The sequence below is a fragment of the Nestor notabilis genome, unplaced genomic scaffold (assembly GCF_000696875.1).
Source record: "Nestor notabilis isolate BGI_N333 unplaced genomic scaffold, ASM69687v1 scaffold2573, whole genome shotgun sequence".
NCBI lineage: Eukaryota > Metazoa > Chordata > Aves > Psittaciformes > Psittacidae > Nestor > Nestor notabilis.
The window spans coordinates 1-21,062 of NW_009922219.1; the positions used below are offsets into that span (position 1 = coordinate 1).

Consider the following 21,062-nt stretch of genomic DNA (forward strand, 5'->3'; position numbering starts at 1 on the left):
AGCGGCACTCGGTCAGTTACGCCTATCTGTAGAGGTAGCGCTGGCAACGGGTTGAGCATCGCTCGCCGTATGGGACGGACCGTAGTACTGGGCTGAGGCTGTCGCTGGGATCGGTCACCTTTCTGGGGGCAGCAGTGCTCGTCTGGCCGAGTCAGCCTCTCTGGCATGGGTGTTGGAAGTGAAGTGCCGTGAAACTTACCTTGGGGAAGGGAGAGGGGGGAGGTTTTGCATAACAGCCTTTAAACCAGCCTCTCCTGTGCCTCACACAAGCATTGAGGATGCTGTGCTGTTTTTGTAGGAAATTTGCCCTGGTGCTGTTGGCTAAAATACTCTTTCATATTGTTTAGTAAGCTGAAAAATGTCTGGCTCCTTTATTTGCCCAAAAGCTGGCTGTATTCCAGGGGTACTGTGTGTCACCTTTGCCATAGTATAAGAGCAAGGGATGTGGAAAAAGGACATGTATATGTTTAGAACCTCTAAGGTATAGCTGACCTATGCATTTGCAATTCTAAATGTACTGGGTGGGTCTTCCATAATAAGACAGGATTTTATATTTAAGTCAACATAAATTCTTCCTGATTATGGCCAGCCAGCAGCCTGTTGCCCGAACATCAAGTGATGCTCCGTTAGCGTTGCTTTGCTGGAAGAAGTGTGGGGTGGAAATGGAAGGGAGAGGAGAGCTCGTCTGGGAGCACTGCTGAGTGACAGGGGTAGCAGGGTGGCGTGTCTCTTGTTAACCAGCCTCTCCCCAGATTGGATGCTCCTGTGGTAAAGGAGCCATCTGCACATCTGCTGTGGAGATGGCAGCTGTTGTGATGAAGTGCTCCTCCCTGATTTCGAGTGGTTTTTTCTGCTCTCACAGGTGAATCAGGGCCTTGGCCACCCTTTGGAAGGGGAGAGTGGGCTTGCTACCATGGAATGGTGCAGAAAGGCAGTACCTGAGGAGAGCAGTCAGCATGCCTTAATGTAAGTAGTTGGTTGCCACCTTAAAGCCCATCACCTCGGACTGCCTAGTCTGGTTCTTTCTCTTTTGTGCCTTTGAGGCCTCCCCAAGTTAATAGAGCTCCTGCTGACTCAGTAATACAACAAAAGGGCTCTATAATTGCTGTAGTGACAGAGAGTAGCGCTCTGCTCCAGGGATGTCTCTTGTGCGTACCTCTTCTGCATGTTAGGATATGTGTTCCAAAAAAAACCTTGGCTATCCTGTAGTAGGTTTCAACAGATACTGACTTGACAGCTTCTTTCATTTCAGAGTGTTTAAAAACGTGGGTTTCAGTAGGTACTGTCAAAGCTAATCTACAGTTTCCAGCTGCTCTGGGTTAGTCTGCTGTGATGGCCTTTAGGTGTTGATGGAACAGAAGATGATGTGTTATGTATCTTAAACATAGGGTGAAGACATAAAAGTGTTTCTACCTAAGTTTTTTTTAATGGGCCTGTGCATTCAAGGCCTTTTAATCAGTCTGTGCATCCTTTTAGATTCCACTTGAGCAAAGTCAGTGGCTGCTTCATCTATGTTTTAGGCATCTGTGAGTTGTGGATTTTTCGTTTGTTTCTTTGTAAGCCGCACAGCCAAATAAAATGGGACTTGGACTCAGTTCATCTTGTGCTACAGAATGACTTGTAATTAGTGTAGCATGTCTTACTGGTTGGGCCCCGGTGAATGATCTGTAAAACCTGATACAACTGATACTAACCAGGCTATCTGGTGTAGCATCTAAGAGCATGTGTTTAGCACCCTGAAGTATTTGTATAAAGCGTTTTAGTATTTGCTGACTTTGCTGTTTCTCAGGTTGCCTGAGGGCAAAGTGGTGGGCATCCCACTGGAGAGTAGAGGCAGACTATGGTCTTGCAAGGCTGTCCTGTGGAGATTCATGTCCAGGGTGTGTCTGCACCCATTTTCCTCAGAAATGCCTGTCCCTATGCCACATGTCTGTAGATAGCTACATTTTTCTGTCTTTCCTAATGTTGATCCATAGCTCTAATCCTGTACTGGAGGTTTGGCAGTCAGCCAGACAAAGGCAGCTCCTACCCTCCCTACTATATCATTTGGGGATGACCACCTGTCTCGCAGTAAGTCAGTGTCGCTGTATTGATCTAGATATAAGGTGCTACTAGGACTGGGCGGTGTTTCTACTCTCCTCCCATCCCGTGGAGCCTGTTCGCAATAGAAGTGCGAGCAGAAGTGAGGTGTTTTCTGAGAGTGGTGCTGCTGGGTGGCAGGGGAATTCTGTTTGCTGAGCTTGGAGCTGGGCTGTTTGTCCCCCTGATTGGGAAATGCATGCAAGTTTCTGGTGGTTCCCCTGTTTTAAGGGGTGAAGCAGGTAGAGACCCCTCGTAAGGACCTTCAGGATATCAACTTGCCTGGAAATGGGAGTGGCATGGCCTGAGGCTATGGATGGGACATGATATGATACAGTCCATTTTCATTCTGTGGCATTTTCTTTCACAGGTGTGATCCCTGAATACCAAATGCCTGTTGAATGAAGGTGAGTTGATAAAACTGGCATGTGTAGAAACTGATACTGTTCTAGCTGGAGCTGCCTGAATTCAATATCAAATACTTTATTCATTCATTATGTACAGCCTTTTGATGCAGGAAACCCAACTGGTTTTAGAAGTTGTCAGATTTGGTTATGACTCTACACAGTACTGCAGTATTCGCCTTACCACAGCACCTTCTGCACCCTTGCAGGCTGACTACTTGAAGGTGGCAGACTTCTGAGTCTTCTCATCCCACTTGCTCTCCCTGTAAGTGATAAGGCTATATTAATCTGTATTCCCTGCAGTCTGGACTCTTCAGGATCTGAAAATGGGTGATTGTTACTACATTAATTTTTCAACTCAAAATTCATACAGGGTGGTCTATGTCATCAGGGTTTTTTGTTAAGTGTTATTCAGATGCCCTGATAAGTGAATCTGTTTGACTTTCTAGAGCCCTTTGGCATATGGGCTTACAAAATAACTTATTTTAGAAAAGCAGGCTCTTAAAGTTCAAGTGCCACAATTTTCCTCAATCTCTTTTAATTTTTCCTCTTTTTTTCCTTCTTTTTTTGACTAGTTTTTGTTAGGCATGCCACAAAACTGCAGATGCTGAACATTCTTGTGATAGCTGCTGTGTGAATATGTTGCTTTGTTCGTGTTTTGAGTGCTCCCTGTGAGTTAGGCTGCCTTTTGTTTTCCCTTGGCAGTTAGTATGCTAGAGCGCTTGTTAGCCTATATGAAGCTCCTTATTTTAATGAGAACAACTTCTCTACTGGCTGTCCTGCTGTTGTTTTATTTATTTTTTTTAATCAATGAAGCCTCTTATTGCGACCCGCTTGGGACAATAGCTTTCTCATGCTAAAGCAAAATGTATTGGCCTGGACAAAGCTGTGGGAAGCATAACATGCTCATTAGTAATGCTTGTTATATACACTGCCCTTCCCTTGTTCATTCACAGAAGGAAAAATGACATCAAGGAGAGGATGTGTCTTCTTTTTTTTTTTTTTTTTTTCTTTCTCTTTTCCCTAGAAATAAAAGGAAAGATATCACTTGGAGTGTCCCTGGTATGGTAAAGTTTGAGAAGTGCTAGCAGTCTTGATACGTGGAAGCGGTTTCAGGCCGAAACTAAACTGGTTGCTTGTTTGCTGGCCATAGAGGTAAGTTGGTTGAAATGCCTGACATGTGTGGTCCTATGTAGTGTGAGAAGGAAAAATAGGAAGGAAACAGCACCATTGTGCTTTCTGAGTAAGAAGAAGGGGGAGAATTTTTATGAGAATGGGGTCTTCTGTGATGGGTTGTAGAGCCTTTTGTTATAGGAAGGCCAGGTGGTACATCAGATGGAGAAGAATGCCATCTACATATAAAGCTTAAACGTCTGGGACAGGAGGGGGAAGTTATTTATTTTTAAAGGAAAACAGATGAGTTAAAACTGTCTGACAGTCTCTGCAATCTGGTTTCCAGCTTCATCAGCAAGATGAAGTTTTATTGCAGCTATTAAGTGATGGAGCAAGAAAGTTGTTTCTAAGTGGCTTCGAGACACAGATAAGTACGTTTTGAGGTCATAATGCTCTCCACTACCACTGTGGATAATTATGCTGAGGAAATTCTGGTATGTGTGTATGCAGCTAACGTGGTAATACTGTGCATTTCTAGACCTGGAGCCTGCATGAAGAGACTTACTGATTGATCCCAAGCCCAGAGCAGAATTTGTGCTGGGTTTTCCCATGATTGAAAGCATTGCTGGAAAATACTGTGTTGGCTTTAGGAGAGAAAAATGTTGACCAAATTGCCCCTAAAACTTTCCTTGAGGATTGTTTTGCCAAGGAATTGTCCTGATAACCATATTGTCGCAATAGCTTGCAACATTCTGTTGAAAATGTAGGTGTGCGCTGTTGCCTGGAAAAACAATATTCCAACAATATTAATATTGATTTCTCTTATGTATCTATGCAAGAAGAAATCTCATTCTTCAAAATTATTCTTTGCTTTAAGATTTCCATAAACTTAAAGGTATTTAATATAAACTCAGGATACATAGGTGTGTATGCATGCATGTACAAGATACACTTGTGTGATAGCTTAGAAAGAAAGAACACTGTTACATCCAGGAATGGTTTGGAGTATTTTTATTTCTCTTTGGTAAAGTATGTGTCTTAGAGCTCCTTAAAATCATGCAAACTTTTGACTGTTACTTATGCATATGAAGTTAGTTGCTGCTTTGTGCTGTAATAACTGCCCCTTTACTTAAGGGCAGAGAGCTAACATCAACTGAATACTGCATCAAAATGTTAGCTACTAAGATACTTCCCTCTTTCCTCCTCCATTCCCAATAAGACTTGTGCTTGTTTTACCAAAACAGCACTGGTGGGTTTTAGTTGAAAGCAGTAGGGACTGTATTAAAAATTCTCTTCTCTTTTTCTAGGGGGAGAAACTAACATAAATGCAGGTGACCATGCAGAATGCAGTTCAGGTAAATGGCTTACTAATGTTTGAATCCCGTATAACGTATTTTTTTTTTTTTGTTTTAATGCAAAAATTAACCCTGAAGCAGATGAAATGCCAGAACCCCCAGAGTTATCTCTATTAAAAAAAAAAGTAATAATTTTCCCATTTTGCTAATGGAGCAATGTGACAAGATATGTAACCCAGTGTTCTCTTCCTAAATGCTGTTACCTAAGGTTTTGAAGTCAAATGCTAAGTTATTGAAGAACTTGCTTGTTGATTAAGAGGTGTTTTTAAGACTCCTATTAAAGTGTAAATAAATATCTTTTTTTATACACACACTGAACTGAAGGAAAGTATTTAAGAACACCAAAAGGACTCTTTGTCTTCATGAATTTTGTGCATCAAATTTCAGTGTAGTACTTTTCTTGAAATGTAAGGTACCTCTCAAATATGAAAATATACAATCCCTAAGAGAAATGCTAAGGATTTATGTTCAAGAACTGTGCTATGTTCTTGCATGGAAATATGTTTCCTCTTAACATCATCATTTTAATGATTTAAACACTAAATGCTTCTGAAATGAATGTCGGAGGAATCAGTAGTCTATAATAAATTATATGATAATCTGCAGATTTCATTGCTTAAAATGTGCTGAGAAACACAAAAAGACCGCAGATTTAATGCATGTTTTCTTCATTTCATATTCAGGAAAATGTGTTATTTTAAATCCAAAGAAGTCAAGAGCATGAATGTAGTAGTACTTTTGATGCAGGAGTTATTGATGAGAGCTGCACCATTCATGACTATTGCTGTGTTGGTGTATCTATCTGTCTGAAGGGAAATGACCACTTACTCTTTGAATAGTCTTCAGCATAATTCAGAACTGCAAGTCTTTGCAATCTGCCTGCAAATACTAGAGCTTGGTGTCTGCAGCTTCCTGATGTCTTCTGCAGGTGTGGTTTGGAGATGACCTTCCCTTAAGTCCCCGAAGTCCTCTAACTCCCAGACATGGGCCAGGTTTGGCCGATGTGTGCCTGTATGACCGATGGATATCTGTGCGGCATGAAGCAACTTTGGTGCCTATGCAAGAAGATCTGTCAATCTGGCTGTCTGGCTTGTTGGGTGAGGTTAAAAATCACTGTCTGATAAATTTCAAAGCACTTTCCAATATTCCAGTCAATGCTGACACTTAATACCTATGGTACTGTTAAGAGCCGTGTATCTGAGCCTGAATGGCTAGGAGAATTGCATAAAAATGCATGTTTTGGTTTTGGATTTTATTAGCTGCCACTTCATAGAGGTAGGATGATTAATCATTCTAATTTATTTGCTGAATCTTGGTAGTCTAACTAAAATCTAATTAAATGGATATTTGATTTTAGCTTACTTATGTATATCTATTAATTTTCAGTATTTAACACTAGAATGCTATTTGAGTTGCCTCTAAGTTCATATGAAACTTCTTTACCTTCTCTGGAGTAACTCTAATATTGATTTTTTTAGGAATGGAAGTTAAAGCAGAACAACTGCTAGAAGAACTTGATAATGGAGTACTACTCTGCCAATTGGTTGGTGTTCTTCAAAACACAGTTAAAGAATCTTGTACCTCAAATAATTTAAGGGTGAGTCATTGTAATTTTTTTTAATGCATATATAAACTCTTTAATTGTAAGTATTAGTAAAAGAGACTGATTAACAACAATGTGGCTTATAGATGGGTAAACTGGCTTTGTGCAAAAAAAATTACTTATATGCTTTGTTAATCAAATCCTAAAGTCCTTACCAGGCTTTTAGTTTGATTTCAGAAGTCTTGCCTGAGGAAGATCTAGTCCAAGACTGGATTTTGCTCCCCTGACATCAATGTGGGTTGGTAACAGGATATCCACTGGCACTTGGTGGTATGTTTTATGCCAGAAACTGGTGGCTAAACTCTAGTATGTAGGTCAGCCATCAAAATATTTGAACTGAGATGTACCTGGACATGGGCTCTAGAGTTTTTGTTAGGAACCAAGGCTGACTTAAAACATGAATCTCAAGCAACTTCCAGTCTGTGTTTGTACCATGAAAAATTCCAATCTGTCAATTTAAAATATAAAGCCATATAACACTGGTGTAGGTAGCGTATGTTCAATGTACAGGGGTATAGCTACAAGCAGTGCCTGGATTTGTCAAACAGTAGGTCACCAGCTAATATGCCCTCTTTGGTAGTGTTTCCGTTTGGTGCAGGAGGAACTTTTTCACCATATCCAGATCATTTTTATTTTGTGGTTACCTTTTACTATTTTATCTAGTAAAACAACAGTTTTAAGTAATGGATATTTACCAGTAAGTAATATAATTACTAATATTAGAATCATTACTAACTGGGGGGAGAAGTCTTAGGATGCCAAAGGGTATTTATTCAAGAGCCATATGAATGCTACAAATCCTTAGTTGTTCTTTTGTTGGGTTTTTTTTTTTTTTTTTAAAGGAAGACCAGATGCATAATGTGTGTATCTATGAACTAAAGCTTTAGTTCTGAAGATACTAATTTAAAACCAAATACGTACTGAATTCCTTTAAAGGAAACTGTCCTTTGTTCCCTTCTGATTCCCTCTGCTTTCTAGAACAGGCTCTAAAATATTGAAGTCTGGCAGCCGAGTATATTTTAGTTTAGTTGGAGTTCTCTATCTGTGCTCATTTTGCTGCTGTGAATAGAGCTTGGGAAGGGGGAATAATTATCCAAACCAGTGAAACCACCAGTAATACTTCCGCTCTAGCATGGTGGAGCAACTGTACAGGCAGCTTTGGGAGAGGCTGCAGTGCTAAGGATCATTCGCTCCGTGACTGTTCACAACGATAGCATGGAGTGCTTTCTACATTAGTGTGGCTGTTTTAATAGAATGCATAGTGGGTTGCACACAAAATACTTACTAACCACTTTCTGTACTCTGAATTGAGGGTTTATTTTCCTTTGCAAATATGCTTTGAAATCTGTTGGCAATGTTGATGTGCACAATGTACTTTTTGTTTTCTTCCCTTGCCAGAATTTTCCTATGAGAAAAGTTCCATGTAAGAAGGATGCTCCATCAGGATCTTTTTTTGCCAGAGATAATACAGCCAACTTTCTTAACTGGTGTAGGGCCATTGGAGTTGATGAGACTTATCTCTTTGAATCTGAAGGTTTAGGTAAATCTACCTTTTTGTAAGACTTGCTTTGATCTGTATGTGGATAACTACCTGGTCAGGGAGATCTCTTGTGTACAGTCTTTTGAAGCGTTTGTCACGACTGTGCCTGTCTCATGCAAGCTGTTAATGCTTTTACTTATTTTAAGGAAGTGTTCAAGTAGAAGCCTTGAAAAATCAATTCAGTGACTGCTCTAACTCGCATGATGCTTTTCCAAACTTCTAAAAGTTGCTGTGTGGGATGAAGCTGGGAGTGACAGTTGTGCAGCAAACTTGCATGTTTTCCTTCAGTGAAAAGGCCAACTGAGAAACAGAGGAGAAAAGCGTGGTTTCACTTTCCCTGTGCAGGAAGACCACAAGGTCATGGATTCAACTCACAATAAGATCCTTTATTTGGAGTTAGAGCTCATTCTTGTTGCAGAAAGCCCTTGGAATTATGCATTCATGACTGCTAAATTTGGTAACTACAACAGGGCATTGTGCCTGAAGTGGCAACAGTCTGTTGGTAATTAACATTTACTTCAGGACCTACTTGACATGACTCTAAACCATTTGTGTTTTCCCATTTAATAAGATAGTTATAAAAAAAAAATATTGCCAACTGTGTGTGTATGCCTGCCCCAATGCACAGTCTGTCCCTTATAACAAACAGCTTCTAGACTGATACTTCCAGATGGAATAAAACTTGCTTAACTGCTAATTAAGAAGTGTGCTTTAATTGCATAGTAAATAATGAAATGCTCTTCTACCAGCTATTATGTCAGTAAAAATTAATTAACACAAACCTTTCTGTGGCAAGCCAAAGACGAGTTTTTTTGACTGCTTTTTATTTTTTAAAGGCAAAATATCTGCCTGTCAGCAGAACAGCAGAAATTTGCAAAGTACCTTTTGTTTTCAGTAATCATGAAGTTGTCACAATGTTTACTAGATTTTTCTCAAAGTCTTTGTGACATTTAATGTAATTTAAATGGGAGGCACTGTTTTCATTAACTGCTCTTCTTTCAAGCTCTCCTCCCAGCTAGTTGGACTGCCCATGCTTTCTCTATTGGATAAGACATCTTTTAGAATAGTTGAGAAAACATCCTCATTTCCATCTGCCTCAGTCTGATTTAATTAGTGAGTGTATCTCTTTTCAGTGCCATGAAATACATTTGAGTAGGAGAGCTGAGATGCAAGAAAATTAGGGTGTTTTTTGGGTTTTTTTTTTTTTTTTTTTTTTCGGTATAACTTGGATGAACTGCATTGCTTAAACACCTTAGTTCCTGTAAGTGGATGGGTAACTAGAACCTGTTTAGCCTCCCTGAGATAAGCAGACACGATTTCCTAATGCTGTGGCTTTTGCTCATAGCTAAGAAGTGGTTTGAAGTCTGTTCGTAACTCTTGACACAAGCTTGCTTTATGGCATAAATATCTTCTGTGAGCCTTTTTGGCAGTAAAAATGAGCAGACTTGCTGCCTCCTTGATGAAACATTCTTTCCACTGATGTTCTCCATCAAACTTTCAAGCAATTCTTTATGAATTAAATGGGGGAAAGACAATTTAACAATTGTCTTTTTCCCATCAGATACATAGAGCAAGGCCTGCTGAAAAGTGTGGGTGGCTGTGAAGGTAATAAATCAAGTGGCTCCTGAGACAGTAGAAAGGGACAGTAGCCATCATGGGGACCCCCTTTGACATCAAGCCAAAACGAATTTCTTGATCTCTTAGGGGTAAATTTGTATTTTTCTATTCTAGATTCAGGTAAATAATGCCACTTCTGTTACAGCTGACAAAAGCACATACCAGAAAAAAAAAAGGGACTAAATGACCCCTAGCACCTTTTATTTTATGGCTGTGTCAACTTTCTATTTTAGATTTACCCTTCATAATCAGGTCTTCTAAAAAGTAGACTTACAAACTGGTGTAGGTGATGTAAACAAGAACATCTGATTTTGTACTTTGCTTATACTTTAGGAAACACTTCAGTCTTATTTAAAGCAAAGTCATTTTAAATATAAAATTGAACATCAGAAAGATGTTAGATTTCATCTGCAAATATAGAGCCGACTCATGTTTCTCTTGAGAGTGAATTTCCAGTTTCTACTGAATATTGTTGCTGCATATTGCAAAGAAAGTCAGACTTGTTCATATAAATGTTATACCACATGAAAATATACAGCTTTTCCCATTTCTTATACTTAATGCTGACTGGGGAAAGAACAGTGCCATGTGCGTGGGTTGAGGGGAGCTGAATGACCTTTCTTCCAGCCTTTCGTTTCTGAGTTATTAGGCAGTACTCCTAGTTGGCTGAAAAATTGCAGGGATGTTTGTTGGTTTGTTTTTTGGGGTTTTTTTTGTTTTTTTTCCCAAAGCATTCATACAACTGTTCTTAGAACATGTTGAAAGCACCTCAATTTTAAGGGTTGTTTGGGGACAAAGGAGGAAGTAGTTACGTGGGGGTGAGATTTTAAACTATTTTCTTTCCTTGTTCATGGCCTTGCCTCTTTTTCCTTGTGCACCTAAAGATGGAAAGAAACCAAAACAGACATTGTTTTCGTTCTGCATCTTCCATTCTTCAGTGCAGCAGTAGAAATGATTGAATATTTTCATTTCAAAGCTGTCAAGAAAACCCAGAAGGCCTGCCATAGTCATCTTTACATTGTTTGGTCATCACCTCACTCTTCCACCTCATTCTCCAGCTCTCCTGATTGTCATTTTGTGTGCCTACACGGCCACGTACATGCAGCTACTAAAGCCTCTCTGAACTGAGGGGTGCAAAGCAGCCTCTGCATTGAGCACTAGCTGGGTTAATGTGGGCAGAGTCTTTGAAAAGCAAAGCCTAATGCAAAACTCAGTGCTACTAACATATCTGAAATTGAGTTGCTGCTTCTCTGTGATCACAGCCGATATCTGATGTTCGAATCTTTGTCTCTTAAACCAATGTCATTCTTACCTACTTCTTACAGTCAGGGGTTTTGACCATCCTTTTCAGATACAGCCTCACAAAGATATCAAATCCTGAAGCAAATCACTGGATAGATAGGTCACAAGGTATGGGCTGATAGCGTGGGGTGAAATAAGGGTATAGCATGAAGTAGGGTAGCTGCCACTGGCAAAGTGGAACTGGGTGAATCTGCCAGCTCCTGCTGGCACCCAAAGCTCTTAAAGTGGTAAGAAAAAAGATGTGTTGCTTACTGAAATGGTAACAGTCACCCAGATTATTCTTTCACAGCCACGGCTTTAAACCACTTAGGCTGACCGGCTGCACAGCCATCCACTTGTCAGCTAGGTCACTTGTATTCTATACACTCTCTATAGAGTGTGTGGGCCTATCTGTGCCTGTAAGCACAAGCAAGAACAATTGGAGCATATTTTCCTATTTGCAGTTGCTGAATACTCTTCATCTTTACAACTGTGATAATGTATTTGGGGATAGCAAAGGGAAAGCTCTTGGATCAATTTCCTCCTAAGCATATTTCTCTTAGGAGGTAAAGAAGAATTTGATTTCAGGATTGCCAGAATGGGTTTAAACATTTTATGGAATAGAAAATTAGCTGGAAAGCATATAGTGCTTTATCAATGCTAATGTAGCTTGCTTCTGGGTAGAATGATGGCAAAGTTATAGTCATCTATTCCTTATCTTCCCTTCTTCATACTTAATTGCACAGGCCTCTCCACAGTAAATATGAGCTGTAACTCCCTTTTATTCTCTTTCCTTTTAGTTTTGCACAAGGATCCAAGACAAGTGTATCTTTGTTTGTTGGAAATCGGGCGCATTGTGTCTGGGTATGTAATCTGTGCATGCTCCTAATGAGACATTGAAGAACACATTCTATTACGTAAAAGCTAAGATAAAGTTGAGACAGTCTTTGGTCATTAAGTGCAATGCAGTAAATGTTAATTCTGCACAGAAAGTAGTGTAGTGAAGAGTTCTTCTAGTACAATATAAGTTTTTGGGTTTGTTTTTTTGGTGTTGTTTCCATGGAGAGTTGCTGATCCACTGGTGTTTATAGCTGTATGTTTAAATGCTATGTTCAGCTTATAGATATGTCTACATCTTGGAAGGAATTCACTGGACATTAAATACAGTTTTACGGTTGTTACTTTTTAAGCTTTTTGGCCGATCTGGAAGCTTTAAGATAATTTATTTGAATTGGATGTGACCTAAATTATGTAGTTTTTACTACATTTTTACTGTCTTCATTGGTAGCTCCAAGAACACTTTAGAGAGGGCTTCTAGTAGAAACTCAGAGCTGTTCCTTCTCTTTGGATTATCAAGGCAGTTATTCTTCTGACTGATTTAGTGCTGTTCCCTGTCAGTCAAGCCACTCAGAATTTTGCATGTTTGTTATCATAACTTTTTGGTTTCTTTAGTAAAACAGCATTTAAACTGTCTACTTATATACTTGAGGTATGGAGTTGAACCTCCTGTACTAGTAAAACTAGAGAAGGAAATTGAGCTAGAAGAAACACTGCTAATGACCTCTGGACCACCATCACCTATTAGCACAGCAAAGTCATGTTGTCACCATGGCGAGCTACATGAGGCAGTAAGTACTACTTATTTATTGTGTTCTAGGCTTTACATCAAATTCTAATTTTGGTACTTCTGTGATCTGACTCAGTAAGCATTTCTTTTAAAGGTCCTCTATGTTGTAATGTAGAATGTCTGCTTCTTTGGGATTCCCAAAGTCAGCCACGAGATACTCGCTCTCTCTGAAAACTCACTATTTTTCCTGCTTGGCAATTTAAGTTTCTAAGTGGCTGTAAGAGGCACATGTTTTCTAACCCTGGACTTATCTGGGGACCTTTTCTCCTTTTTTTGGTGGATTCCTTCTTGGGTGTCACCTAGAAGATTAACTTGTAGAAAGTTAGTGAGAACTCTGAAGTACTCCTGGGTCAGGTATAGCAATGCATTTGGTCAGAGGGGAAACCCAGGCACTTGTTTCAGTTTGTAGAGACCATAACAGTGTCTTTATAAGGTTGTGGTTGGAATTGATGCTGCTATGCATAATGTTATGAACAAGTCTTGAAAGTGAAATTAGAAACAACTTAAAATTGAAGAAATTGTGAAAGTTGGATTGGTACAACTAAAAGTATTTGTGTGTGCAGTTTGTTCTTTAATCTTTTATTCTACATTTTGAACCTCTGTGTAGCTCAGATATTATTGTGACGGTACAGAATTCTAGGGTTATTTTAGATTATAGGATGAGGATAACAGTATCTTTTTGTGTATTAAATATCTCAAACTGTTAAACACATACTTCTGTCAAAATACACATACTTTCATTTTTAATAACTAGGTTAAACATATAGCAGAAGATCCTCCCTGCAGTTGTTCCCATCGATTTTCAATTGAATACTTATCGGAGGGACGTTATAGACTGGGAGATAAAATACTCTTCATACGAGTAAGTACTTTCTCAGAATTCCAATTTATATTCATGTTGGGAAGATAAATGCTTTTAAGTGACATACCTCATTTTTATGGTATTGTTTTAGAATTACAGAATGATTTAGGTTGGGACACCATGCCATCCAATTCCCTATCCAGAGCAGGTGTAGCTACTTAGATCTTACAACCATTGATTTTACAGTCTCACTAAACTAAGTTAGTTATGCTTTTCTGTGCTGTTTCTTTAATTTCAGTAACAACTTGCAAGACAAATAAGGATAGTGCTATAGAATATTCTGAGAACATTGCTTTTTCAAGATCTGGACACTTGGGGTTTATAATTTGTAGGATACTTGGTCACTCTTTTCAACAGCTTAAGAGTTTGCGTTACAAGGACATCCATAATTTGAACAAAACCTGTATCCAAAGCTCTATATACTAAATAAAGATGCTGACAGAATGGTTAAAGTGTCTTCTGAATATATGCTTTCATTATTTTCTGACACATAACAACCGTCTCTGCAGGAGAAACTATCTATTAAAAGAATTGGGAAGCATAAACCTTATTTATCACAATTTCTCTTTTTAAAAAATGTTTCTCTGTAAGAAAGGAGGTCCTATTTCTGGTCAATTTCAATAAATGTTAATGTAAGATGAAGACAATGCTGCATAAAACAAGATAGAAACATCTCTTGTTCTTCTGCTCTCCCCCCACCTCTTCCTCGATTCTCAGATGCTACATGGCAAGCATGTGATGGTCCGTGTTGGTGGAGGCTGGGACACTCTTCAAGGTTTTCTACTTAAATATGATCCATGCCGAGTGCTTCAGTTTGCAACTCTGGAACAAAAAATCCTGGCGTTTCAGAAAGGAGTCACCAGTGACACTGTCCCCAGCTCATCAGCTAGAATTCAGGAGCCTCCTGTTATGAATCCAATGTCAGCTGTCAATATGTTTCAAAAGCAGCCATCAAAACCCCCGACTCCTGTTTCAACTCTTGGGGCCAGCACCAGGAAGGCTTTACCTAAACGTCCTCAGTCCCCTGTTGTGGCATCACCAAAAGTGCCAGTGCTTCCATCCTCCACAGCCAAGTCATCAACAGTCAGGTCCAAATTACAAGGGTCTTCAGTGCCAGGCATGCAGTCTCCTCTCAGACCATTAGGTGGCACCTCAAAGAAACTGGAGTCTCCTGCACACAGTTCACCAGCTTCTGCTCCTTCACACCCTTTAAGCAAAAGCTCTTCATCTGCAGGAACAAGAACAGCTCTTGTTCACTCTGAAACATTGCGCAAACGTATTTGGTCCCCTGATTCTCCCAAGATGAAATTTACCCTGCCTCGGAGCTCCCCAGCACCAGCACTGCATCCTGCCCTCTCATCCCCTAAAAAACAGCCATCTCCCTTGCCTGGCACAGCTGAAACCATCACTTCAAAACAGAAGTGTGTCCCTGCTAAATGCAAACCTGGATCTGCCACTAAAACCAAAGTGAATTCAGTTGCTCCAAAGGCTGCTCAGCCACCGGCAACAAATCTGTGTGCTGTTGCCAAGTTTGCACAATCTCAGCAGCTCCTTGCAAAACCTCATTCTGAAAATGCTATTCAGACCTCAGGAACTAGGTCTCAGCATCCTTGGAAAGCTCCACAAACAGCTACTGACCGAGCAAGGAACCTGAAAAGTCCTTCAGTCCTAAAACACTCAGCTTCTGCACCTTCCCTTGCAGTTAACAAAGCATTAAAGTCACCACCTATGCTGGTATCTACAAGCAAAAATATATCATCAGCTGTCAATAAGCAGCCTAATGCCAGTAAACCCCCTCAGGTTGGACCCACTTCATCCAAGCCTCCTGAACGCACTCCCTTATCTGTTGTGCGGCTTCCTCAAACTTCAGCCAAAGAGGCAGTGACCAAAACAGCCAACGCAGCCTTCAGAAACAACTTGCAAGCAAACGAAAGCTTGGCCCCAGCAGCCAAGAAGGCTCTCCCTAAGGGAAAATCAGCAGTGGCGTGTAACAAAGGAATACCTGGTGCATCAAAAAGTCCTCTTATGAAAAGCAGGCAAGATGATCACTATTTTGTTATGACAGGGAGTAAAAAACCCAGAAAGTAAACTTAATTGTTACTTTCTGTGGAAGTCTGAATTTTGTTCATATGGGCCTCTTGTAACTGCTACACAAGGAAAAAAGTTTAATAACACTATATTTACCATGACATATTGGGTATAATCTACATTTTGCTGCATAACTTAGAGTAAGAACTGTATTTATTTTGTGGTTTTGAAACTTCCAATCAGATATATTTGGAAGTGAGCTTGCTTGCTGTGTAGCACTGTGGAATAGAGAAGAAGACACCTGTTTGCTGCTAGCCTGACCTGCTGCAGAGAAGGTGGGAGAGAGGGAAGGGGAGCTAGGGCTGCTGCTTTTGCTGCTGCTCATTTTCAAGGGGGCTAAGCCTGCCCCAGAAACATCTACCCAGGGCAGAGCCCATGTGGTTCTGGCACATCTGCGTTGAGGCCCTTGACAAGTGATAGAGCTGTGCACAAGCTGTAGAATTTATAATACCTCAAACAAAACTGTGGGGTTTAGTCCACTGGTGTCCCAGAATGCAAATTTGGGTCATCTGCATGTATTAGAAAGACATTTCTAGTCATGTTTAGCTTTGACAACTGCCATTATCAGTGTTCACTGTAGCCCCCATATGCCTTAAAGTGGCTTCTGCTCACTTGGAAGTGGAGCCTTCTTAGCTTGTGTTAAGCTGGATGTGGAAAATCATGGCCTTGATTGCTTGCTCTCATTGTGCCTTAGCCTTTCAAATTCAGCACAGATCTCTTCAGTGAGCAATGCTACTTTTAAAACCCTGGGCAGATAACCTTGCTTAGAGCCCAGTCTTTCCTAGAAAGCTCTTGCTACACGGAGAGAAGCTCCTGAGTTGCTGGGAGGATGCCTTCCCCTGGGATGGAGCCCAAAAGCAACACCTGCCCCAGCAACAGAAAGTTGGCAGTACTGACTTGTACTGGCAAAGCCTTACTGCTCTGCAGGAGCGGCCTTTGCATGTAAAAGTATTTAGTGATTCTAAATTTGGTTTTATCAGTGTTACAGGTTAATTTTTATGGGTAGTCTCAGTCTACAGTGGCTTTTTTTGTTTTATTTATGGAGACCTTTTTACTGGCTCTCCTTTCTGGAGGTGAGGAGTAGCTTCCCAAGGAGGCACCGAGGGACTGCACTTGCCTTTAAACATCTGAAAGTGCCAGAAATCTATGCACTGTTTAGGCTTTCAACTCCTGAAGGCTTTCAGGTTTAAATATCTGTGGTGCTCAACACCTTCCCTTAACAGAAGTGAGTTTAATGGTAGATTAATAAAAATTACTGTCCTTGGGAGTAGCATTGTTTGGGATATTTTGGGTTTAATGAACAGTTGTTCCTGCAAACACTGAGGAGCTCTCAAGGTCTGTGGAGAAACACTGCTGACTTCCATAGATCATCACTTCTGCTCTCTGTTCCCAGGTTATTTACTTATGGGCAAGAGAAGACATGCATGGAAACTGCAGTTTATGATGTTATATATTTAATTATATTTTTCCTTCTGGAACTAGCATAAGCAAGCATCATAAACTGAGTTCTTATGTGCAGTGGCAAAGTGATTGAACTGTCTTTCTGAGCACCTTGTTAGCTTTTTTTATTTATGATTCTATTTATGCATATCTACTGTACGATACTGATTACAACCTGCTGGGAGTAAACAGTAAATACCAATATCAAAACTGCATAAGGAAAACAGATCAGTTTTAATAACACGGACACAAGTCCCACAAGCAAAGTTGTATGTTTGGGGAAGGCCTTAGGCTTACTTGTTTTATAAATATACTGGTCAAAGCCACTACTGCAGATGTTAAGAATAGTGTTGACTATAGTGGACTGCGTTCAGGTTTGATAAATTTGGCACACAGTTTCATATGCTGAAAGCATTTTACAGTAGTTGACTTGATTTTTATTTTGGGCTTCCAAATAGCGAGCTATGATGTGCTGTATCTCATGCAGATTAATAGCTGAATTCTTGGGGTTTCTTTCTGTACTGGGTCTAGCTGAGATGGAGTTAACTTTCTTAATAGTATCCCATATGGTGCTGTGTTTCAGATTTATGATTAAAAACCAGTGTTGATATCACACCAATGTTTTGGCTGTTGCTGAACAGCCCTTGCACAGGGTTACGGCTTTCTCTTTTTCCTGCTCTGCCACCACAGCAAGCAGACTAGTGGTGGGCAAGAGACTGGGAGAGACACGTCTGGGACAGCCAACCCTATCTGACCAAAGGGTGATTCCATATTGCATTGGTGACAATATTGTCATATATGGTGATATTCCATATTGTCACCGTCAGCAATAAGAACAGGGTAGAAGAAGGAGGAATGGGTAGAGGGATTGCTTTCCAAGGTGACTGTTGTTTGTAGACTTGGCTGGGCATTAGTCTGCCTGTGGAAGGTAGTGAGTGATTGCCTTTGCATCACTTGGTGGTTTGTTTTTAACTGTTTCCTTCACTTACTAAACTGGCTTTGACCCAACTGGTGACTTTACTTGCTTTTGCTGCTGCTCTTCTCTTCCTTGTCTTGCTGGGGATGGAGGGGAGAGTGAGTGAGCAGCTGTGGGGGTACTTGGCTGCTGGCTGGGGTGAACCCACAACACCTTTTGAATTGTTTACAAGGGCTTTAGTAGTAATTTAAGCACTGACGCTCTTGGATCTGAGCATAAAGCTATCTCAACATCTCTTTTTGAACTATAAATTACAGAGAAAATGAAGCAGATGACTTCATCTTTGTGTTCCATTGTTTTAGATAATAGAGTGAAGGGTCTGGTTCAAAATTAAATAAAGAGTAAGCTTTTACAGCTGAAACCTTAATCAGCTAAGCTAAAGATGGTTTGCCTGATGTGTGTGGGTAGGTTTGGGTTTATTATAAAAATAGTACATTTGAGCATGGACCCACTTCTGTGAATATTGCAGTTTCCAACTTTCATAGTCATATTCTAACTATGGGTGTCGTGTAACATGAGGTGAGCCGAGAATTAAGATGTAACAACGTACCTCCTGATGGAAACACATACTCTTTTTGCAACATTGACATTGCCAAATAGCAAGTCTAATCTCCAGCTTGTATTACTTACTGTGAGGGAAAGATAACCTGGAGCAAGAATCTGACTGAATTCTCCATGTGTATCGATGCCCTTCTGTATAAGTACTTCTTTTAAATAAACCTGTTTTAAATAAAGCTTGTTTCTCTGCTGTCATCTTTTTGTGGGGAGGGAAAGATAATTTTTTTCAGGTTTATATTTTCACTTTACCAACACACAAATAATAGCTTCTATCTCAGGCTATTATAAAGACATAAATAGCTGTTCTAATCCATTGCTTTGTTGGGAGTTCAAGACCTCTTCACTCTAATCTTGGTTTCCGTATGACTAATTGACTAGAAGGGGCTCCCTAGCCTTCCCTAGCTGTGACACTATGCCCGAGTAGTTTTAGATAAACCTCAGAGAGTTTTATTCTCTGCAGCTTTATTTGAAATATGTTTGTGTACCAATATTTTCCATGCTTACATCTTGTCAACAAACTTTAGACCCATCTAACAAACCTAATTGGTTTTACTAAGAGGAGAATTTGGTCGTCTCACTGGAGTCACCTAATTAACTTTTTTTTTCCTCCATATTTGATTTTCAAAAGATGTTTTAATAGCTGCAGTTCCCTGCATGTTCCAAAGTGGTTTCAGCTCCTGCCACTGATGCTGGTGCCTGATCAGATGCATATACTAATCCTTCCACTTCTGCTTTGTCTAGTAAGTGCATTCTTGTGGCACCTACCATACTTGTTCATACAGGACCAAGCTCTGCAGAGATGTTAGTTACAACTTTCTTTTGAGACATGGCAGCACTACAGCTGGGCAATAAAATACAAAGACAGCCAAGACTCTTTCAGGTAAGTATCTTAATCATCAAACTACAATGTCATATCTTATTGTCTCAGGGAATCTAAAATCACTTACTGTCCATCAGTAAAGCTTTGATATGGAAGATGTTTTTTCCTCCTACTCCAAAACTGCCTTCATTGTTGGTAGTTATTGCACATTGTGGTGAAACTGCATGTTTTATTCTGAATGAGGATGAAGTTGAGATCTCCTCCTTCCTGGTCTAGCTTTCTAGCTATTGGACCTTAATAGAAAAGATGGGATCATTAACACTTTTTGCAGGCAGCTATATAGGTTTGGTATTTGCTTTTTTGAAAAAAGGGCTTACTCTTAGTATCCACAGTCCAAAGCCATTCTTCTAACTCGGTGGAGAGGCATTCTTGAAGTCTTTGGCACTTGCATCTCAAACTCCATTGAAGAGTGTAATTTCAGGTTGTGGCCCTGCTTGCAACTAGGCAATGGGAAATTCTAAACCTATAGGTGCATCAAAATCAGAATAGCCTCTCTGGCATGTTCTAGGTGCTTTAGTTAAGGCTCTATTTACTAATCCCACATATTGTTTCTAATGGGGAAGCCAGGCTTTTCTGCACTTTTACCTTGTACTGACAGTGTGCAACTCCCCAACAGAATTTCTTGCAAACACGTTTCCATTTTCTTTGCTAGAAGTATATTGTGCAGTACAACTGTCATGCTCTTCACAAAGTTGTCTGTACTTTTTTAGTAATTGTGTGGTTGTTGTATTGTCTTGTGCTTAACAGATTTTCTATAGTAGTCACCAAAATGCCCTGTCCCTTATCATACATATACTGTAAGTTTGGCTGTCAGAAAAGCACAATTTATTATACTGTGACAATTTACTGCATGTACTCAACAGAACTTAATGGCTGGACTTGATAATCTTAAAGGTCTTTTCCTTTTTCTGGGTTGCTTTTTTTTGTGTGTGTGTATATGTTTTTATTTGGGTTTTCTTGTTTTGCTTTGGTTTTTGGGGTTTTGGTTTGGTTTTTGGTTTTTTTCCCCCAAACCCCCTACATATTTCACATGCTGAAATTTGGCTGTGCTACTGATCGATGTTTTACTTGTAACAGACAAAGCCAGCTGGACTATCCTGTAGGCAAATTCTGTTCAGAACAGAATGAACAAAAGGCAAAGGCCAGCCAAATGGATTTTGGGCCCCATAGGAAGATGCCTTGAGATGGCTAAAATGTAACTCACTTCAGATTGGCAGAAAAAAGCTCAAGAAACAGCAGGAAAGCCACTGAAAACTGTAGTTTTCTGAGACTGTTGTGGCTGATAAAAGAGCTCTGCAGAACTGGGCTGCTCTGTGACACTTCAAAACTTCATTCTCCCTTCTATGCCAGTATCTGATATAGGAGAAACTCCAAAACATGAGCACCATATATGTAGTAACATAAAGAAAACTGAGTTTAGAGGGGTAAAGTACACATGCAAGAATGCACAGTAAAATATGTAGGCAAGCCCAAATAACTTCAGTTATAGCTGAGCAATTTCATTCATATATATATATACACATACACACACACACATATATATACAAATCTAGTAAAATCCAAGGCAGTTTTCCTTCTAAAAATTTAAGCAGTCATAGCTTTGAGCATCAAGCTATACAGCTACTTCTGTATTTCCCTA

General features: G+C 39.9%; 1 protein-coding gene across 1 annotated transcript; it reads left to right on the forward strand.

Moving 5' to 3' along the window:
- The first annotated feature begins 4,921 nt into the window (after positions 1 to 4,921).
- Positions 4,922 to 15,569, forward strand: GAS2L3 (growth arrest-specific 2 like 3). The gene is made up of 8 exons (XM_010011506.1): positions 4,922 to 4,951; positions 5,880 to 6,048; positions 6,430 to 6,548; positions 7,953 to 8,094; positions 11,793 to 11,856; positions 12,482 to 12,620; positions 13,374 to 13,481; positions 14,199 to 15,569. Exons 1-8 carry the CDS (start codon positions 4,922 to 4,924, stop codon positions 15,567 to 15,569), a joined length of 2,142 nt encoding a protein of 713 aa, XP_010009808.1.
- The last annotated feature ends 5,493 nt before the right edge of the window (positions 15,570 to 21,062 follow it).

What these genes read in the sequence shown, in the direction of transcription:
- GAS2L3 (XM_010011506.1), top strand. Translation starts at nt 4,922, where the DNA reads ATGCAGGTGACCATGCAGAATGCAGTTCAG. An exon ending in CTGGCTGTCTGGCTTGTTGG is followed by an intron (nt 6,049 to 6,429) that starts GTGAGGTTAAAA and finishes TGATTTTTTTAG; the next exon opens with GAATGGAAGTTAAAGCAGAA. An exon ending in ATAAAATACTCTTCATACGA is followed by an intron (nt 13,482 to 14,198) that starts GTAAGTACTTTC and finishes CTCGATTCTCAG; the next exon opens with ATGCTACATGGCAAGCATGT.